Here is a 6,339-nt window from a genome sequence, read left to right as displayed (position 1 = left end):
AGACAGAAATCTGTGGGCACATGGTGCCGGGGAAAATATTATGGTTTTATTTAATGGCACATGAGTTGTTCGTGCGATTGTGATATAAATATGGGCAAGAGGTGACGTGAAAATATGAAAGTGGGCAGAGACCTATATTATTTATGATTATGAAATGAGGCGTGACAAGGTGACTTTTACTCGAAAGAATTATATTCGAAAGATGCTTATTTGAAAGATATTTATTTAAAGGAAATATATTCATTGAAAAGCATATTATTATAGAGATTTATATTTGAAGGACTTGATTAATTGATTGCACTTGTATCTATTATTTGTTGAGAAACATTTACGGTGTTCTTGTTGCCTGCTATCTATATCATTGGTTGATCATTGTTGTCATCATTGTTATCTGCTTCCTATTATTTTTGTACGCTATATTGCACAGGTTTATTTGGTAGTCTGGTCATAGCCTCGTCACTACTTCACCGAGGTTAGGCTAGGCACTTACCAGCACATGGGGTTGGTTGTACTGATAATACACTCTGGACTCTTTTGTGCAGATCCCAGTGCTGTAGACTTTGGACCGCAGTGAGATTGCTATTTCTTGTTCATCAGGCGACCCGAGGTAGTCCTGCAGGCGTCCGCAGGCCTTGGCGTCTCCTTCTATCTATTATTCCTGTTTCCTTCATGTATTTCTAGAGACAGTGTTGTATTTATTTCTTTCAGACCTTTATTTGTAGTACTCCTAGATAGTCTGTGAAGTTGCGACACCAGTCTTGGGTAGATTTGTATGGATTGGTATTAGCCGTATTATTAAAACTTTAAAATGCAGCCTTCCGCTTATTCAATTCTATTGTTATCTAATTGTTGGCTCTTGAATGTTATCAGATTAGAAATGGAAACTAAGGTAGATAGTTCAGTTGGTTGGCTTGCCTAGCTTTCACTAGTAGGCGCCATCACGACTCTCGAGGGTGGGAAATTCGGGTCGTGACAAAATTCATATTATCAACATATTATTGTTGACCATAGTAAGTGTCGGAGTCGACCTCTCGTCACTACTTCTTCGAGATTAGACTGGACACTTACTGGGCATGCGTTGTTTTCGTACTCATACTACACTTGCTGTACATTTTGTTGTACATGCACATGTATGTCTAGTGGCCTTGTGGGCGCAGCGGCGTGGTTGCACACGGGGACTTAGGTGATGTCACGCCCCGAACCTGGGGAGGCGTGTCTGGCAACTGGTGTTGTGCTGGCCCGAGCGAACCACTCTGTAACTCATGATCGTTCGACAAAAACTAGAACATACATAGTTCGAGTTAGCTGGACTCATTCCTTTTGTACTATCATAGGCCCACATGGCCACAACTCATAATGTATAACTATAAGTGAGAAAATATTGTATCATTAAACCACTTTTCTTAAAACATGAATATATATGGGCCGTCAAGACCTCTGACATATTATACAACATGAACCTCTGTCTACAAAGCCTCTGTCTATAGCAAAATTATGACACGATAACTTATAGACTCGGCTGCACTCCGAATGAGGTGGAGTCTTACCCATCCTTCGCCGAATGCCAATCTCGTCTACTATAAGCACTCGTCAAACTGATTATCTATACCTGCAATATGAATGCAGCGTCCCCAACAAAAGGAGGTCAGTACGAATAATGTACTGAGTATGTAAGACAGAACTGAAACATAACAATAAGTCAGCATTAATTAAAGACATATAAGAATCAACCTGAATCTCTGAAGTTCCACCGTATATGCATACTTATTATACTTACATATATATAATAATTCTCATTGAGATATCTCTATTATACATATCGTATGATGCATGACTGCCCAACTGATCAGTGGTAACTGCCCGACCGACCGTCGCATGGTGGTAAATGTATAACTGCCAATCGTTGGTAAATAATGATACATAACTTCCCAACTGGTGGTAACTACCCGACTAGTTGTAGCCCGGTGATAAATGCATATCTGCTCAACCAGCCATAGCATGGTGGTAAATGAATATGCATGACTACCCGACAGGGCGTAGCACAGTGGTAAATAGGTAACTGCCCAAACGGCCGTAGCATAGTGGTAAATGCATGACTGTCCGACCAGCCGTAGCTCGGTGGTAAATGCATATGCATGAAGATGCATGTATTACTATATTATAAACAATAACATCTTTATCAAATACCTCAATAGGGAACTAGATACATACTTAGACATGCTTGAATATCACTTTAGGGGAATGAATAACATCGACATCCTTCAGTGCTAAGAGTGAAACCATTTATGGAATATCATTACGTTTACGTATCATTTCTTGGACCATGCCAAAAGAAAAAAGGATTAGCCTTAACATACCTTTAATGTCAACTTCCTACTTGTATCTATGAACAATCTCCTTAATCTTGTTTGCCAAAACTAGTCTTCTTCCACCTTACTTTAATACGAAGAAATCTCCAAATTTCTATCATCCGGAGGGAACCGTTGTGGGTATAACATCTATATTGTTCTTCATGTTTTGGTTCAATGCAAGGAGATATATTTAACTTCAAACATTGTAGCTCAAATTGAGGGGACATGCTTCTAATCTATGTTGATAAGAAGTAAAATATGTATTTTCTCTATATCTGCTAAGATGCTGCTTGTGATAGACATACTAGACATGTATATTTTAAGACATGAGTGTATCTACCAAAAGTGAAAGTAATAGTTTAGTTAGTGGATAGTGGGGTCCATCCTTATTTTCTAGATGTCACCCATTAATACATATTAATCATATAGTGTTTTTGTACTATTTCCACATTAGGAACTTGACTTATGAATCATCAATCTACTCCTTTAAATAGGTCACACGTGAACATAAGATAAGACTAATCTCTGTTTCTAATTTAGACATACTCTCTACCGTGCAAGTATTGAACAAATTTTCTCAAGTTATAATTTTCCTAATCCTATATAAAGAGTACAAATTTTCGTACGCTTAATTCTTAAAATGATAAAAAGATAACCTCCTTTTAATAACTATATAAAATCATAATTTTCAAACCATTTTTTTACAAAAATGTTCCACTCAAAATACCATATCAAATGTATATAACGGTATCAAGGTTGTTAAACTTACGGGATCTTACAATAACATAGTCACAAATCCTCTATAATCTCATGAATGGTCTTAATCCCTTCAAGCTCATATGGATTACTACAACTTATCCTAATAAGTACGGGATATAATAGGTGAGCTGCATCTTATGTACGATCCGCATCCAGCAGAGTCTCATTCAGAGTATTTCTATTTTTCTTTTCTGTCCAAATTTGTATTCCAGACGGTTATTGTATTTTATTTTATTTTCTAGTAAATGCTCATGCACTTGCGACACCGGGTTCTAGGATGATTATGGGATATTTAGTATTGAAATTGGAAAACATTATTATTATTCTTTAAAGTTCATCTTTTACTAGTTAAATTGAAAGAAATTTATGGTTTCAAAAATATTAAAATGAGAATTTAATTAACTATTTAGTGTTGGCTTACCTGACAGTAGTGTCCGGTGTCATCACGCCCTATTAACGGATTTTGGGTCGTGACAAAAAGAAGAAGGCTCAAAAGGTTTTGGAACCTGGAGGTGCGGCTGGTGTGAAAAAGCCCAAAGGAAAGTGCTATCATTGCAAGCAACCTGGGCATCACAAAAAGCAATGCCATGCCTATCTGGCAAAGTTGAATAAGCAAGGTAATTCAAATTTAAATGTCGTTGAAACTTATTTAGCGGCTGGCTCTACCATGTTTTGGTGTGTAAATTCAGGAGCCACTAATCATATATGCACTACTTTGCAGGGGTTTCAGGAAACGCGACTGCGAAGTGAGAATGAAGTTTGCATTTTTCAAGACAATGGCGAGCCAACACTACCCTTAGTATTAGGAGATATTAGATTTTCATTTAGTAGTAATAGAGTTTTAGTTTTGAAAGATGTTCTCTATGTACCTTCTATTAGACGGAATTTTATTTCGGTTTCAAAGATAATGGATGTTGGTTATAATGTTTATTTTGCTAATAACTCTGTTGTTATTAAGTTTAATAAACGTTTTATCTACACTGCTACTAGAATACATGACCTTTTTATTCTTGACATATCTCCTCATGTGCTACAACAACCAAAAAAATTAAATAACATTAATCTGCCACATAAAAGAAAATGTATTTCTGAATTAAGCCAAACTTATTTGTGGCACTTACGTCTAGGTCATATAAATCTAAATAGGATTTCAAGATTGGTCTCTGATGGACCTTTGAGTTCATTGAAAGTGGAGTCACTGCCAACTTGTGAATCCTATTTAGAAGGTAAAATGACCAAGAGACATTTTTCCTCAAAAGGAAACAGAGCCGACGATAAGTTAGAATTAATTCACTTTGATTTGTATGGCCTATGAATATACAAGCAAGAGGTGGTTTTGAGTATTTTGTTACTTTCATATATGATTACTTAAATATGGATACATTTATCGATTGCGCCGTAAGTTTGAATGCTTTGAGAAATTCAAAGAATTTAAGTCGGAAACAGAGAAACGATATAATAAATATATCAAAACATTGCGATCTACTCGTGGTGGTGAATACCTTTCAGAATGTTGTGGAATTACATCTCAATTATCTTCTCCATGAACACCATAACAAAATGGTGTGGCAGAAAGAAGAAATAGGACCCTTATGGAAATGGTTAGATCAATATTAAGTTATTCCGATTTGTCTTCTTCCTTTTAGAAATGTGCTTTAGAAACAACAAATTACATTCTAAATTTGGTTCATTCAAAAGTCAGTACCTTCATCTCCAGTAGAATTGTGGACTGGGCGCAAGCCAAGTTTATGAAACATTCGGGTTTTGGGGTTGTCTAGAACATGTGCTGAAAGGAAAAGAGAATAAATTGGAATCGAGGACAGAAGTATGCATTTTTATTGGATATCCAAAAGGAACTAAAGGCGGTTTATTTTATTTTCCCAGAGAAAAGAAGGTAATTGTTACGACAAATGCCAGATTTTTAGAAGAGGACTATTTAATGAACCATATTCTTAGAAGTAAACTAGATTTACAGGAATTAAGTAATGGAGTAACTAATGACTCATCTCTAGAACGTATCTCGGAAGCCAGTATTGACATACCACTGCATTATCATTGTGGGAGAAATGTCAATAGGCAGCAAAATGCAGAAGAGCAATTGCCTGATATCTTAATACCCCAAAGTAGTGGGAGTAATGTTGAGCAACCTCAGATTGTTGAGCAGCCTAAAATTGTTCTGCAGCCTGCACTCCATGAAGAAGTTAATGATATCCCAACACCGCATGGTGTGGAGTATAACATTGAGGCCTCAGTTCCAAAAAATGATGTTATGAGTCAAATTCAAAATCAAAATCAGACTGCACCTGTAGTGACTAGTCGTAGTAGGAGAATTATTAAAAAACCTCTCAGGTTTGCGCTCTTGGGAGAATATTATGATAGAATCCCTGAAAAGCCTAATACAGAACCTATTAATTACAACGACGCACTACAGGATACATATACTATAAATGGGTTGCTTCTATGAAATCTAAAATGGATTCATGTACTCCAATCAAGTCTGGGATGTTGTAGAACCACCTACTGGAGTCAAACCCATTGGTTGTAGATGGATCTATAATAAAAAGAGAGGAGTGGATGGAAAAGTGCAAAATTTTAAAGCTAGGCTTGTTGCAAAAGGGTTTACTCAAAAAGAAGGGATCTATTATGAGGAAACCTTTTCACCAGTAGCCATGCTTAAATCAATTAGGATTCTCTTATACATTGCTGCTCATTATGATTATGATATTTGGCAAATGGATGTCAAGACGGCTTTTCTTAATGGAAGTCTTGATGAGTGCATCTATATGGCACAACCAGTTGGTTTCATAAAAAGTGGCAATGAGCACATGTTGTGTAAATTAAAGAAATCCATTTATGGATTGAAACAAGCTTCTGGAGCATGGAATAGTTGTTTTGACGCATCGATTAAAACCTTCGGTTTTGATCAATGTGAAAATGAGTTTTGTGTCTATAAGAAGTGGGATGGAGATAAAATTAAATTTTTGGTTTTGTACGTGGATTATATTTTGATCACAGAAAATAATGTGAGCATGTTGAATTCAGTAAAGGAATGGTTATCCTCGCGTTTTGATATGAAAGACTTGGGACATGCGGTACATATCCTTGGGATCAAGCTTATGCGAGATCGCAAGCAAAGGATATTAGGTTTATCCCAAGCACTTTATATTGATACTATTCTCACCAGGTTTAGCATGTAAGATTCCAAGAATGCCTTTTTCCCTTTTAGACA

General features: G+C 36.4%; 1 protein-coding gene across 1 annotated transcript; it reads left to right on the top strand.

Moving 5' to 3' along the window:
• The first annotated feature begins 5,049 nt into the window (after window positions 1-5,049).
• Window positions 5,050-5,574, top strand: LOC107825554 (uncharacterized). The gene has a single exon (XM_016652424.1). It carries the CDS (start codon window positions 5,050-5,052, stop codon window positions 5,572-5,574), a length of 525 nt encoding a protein of 174 aa, XP_016507910.1.
• The last annotated feature ends 765 nt before the right edge of the window (window positions 5,575-6,339 follow it).

Source organism: Nicotiana tabacum, chromosome 6, assembly GCF_000715075.1.
Source record: "Nicotiana tabacum cultivar K326 chromosome 6, ASM71507v2, whole genome shotgun sequence".
NCBI classification, from domain to species: domain Eukaryota; kingdom Viridiplantae; phylum Streptophyta; class Magnoliopsida; order Solanales; family Solanaceae; genus Nicotiana; species Nicotiana tabacum.
Note: the sequence above shows the minus strand (reverse complement) of the source record. Positions and strands in the feature narration are given on the sequence as shown.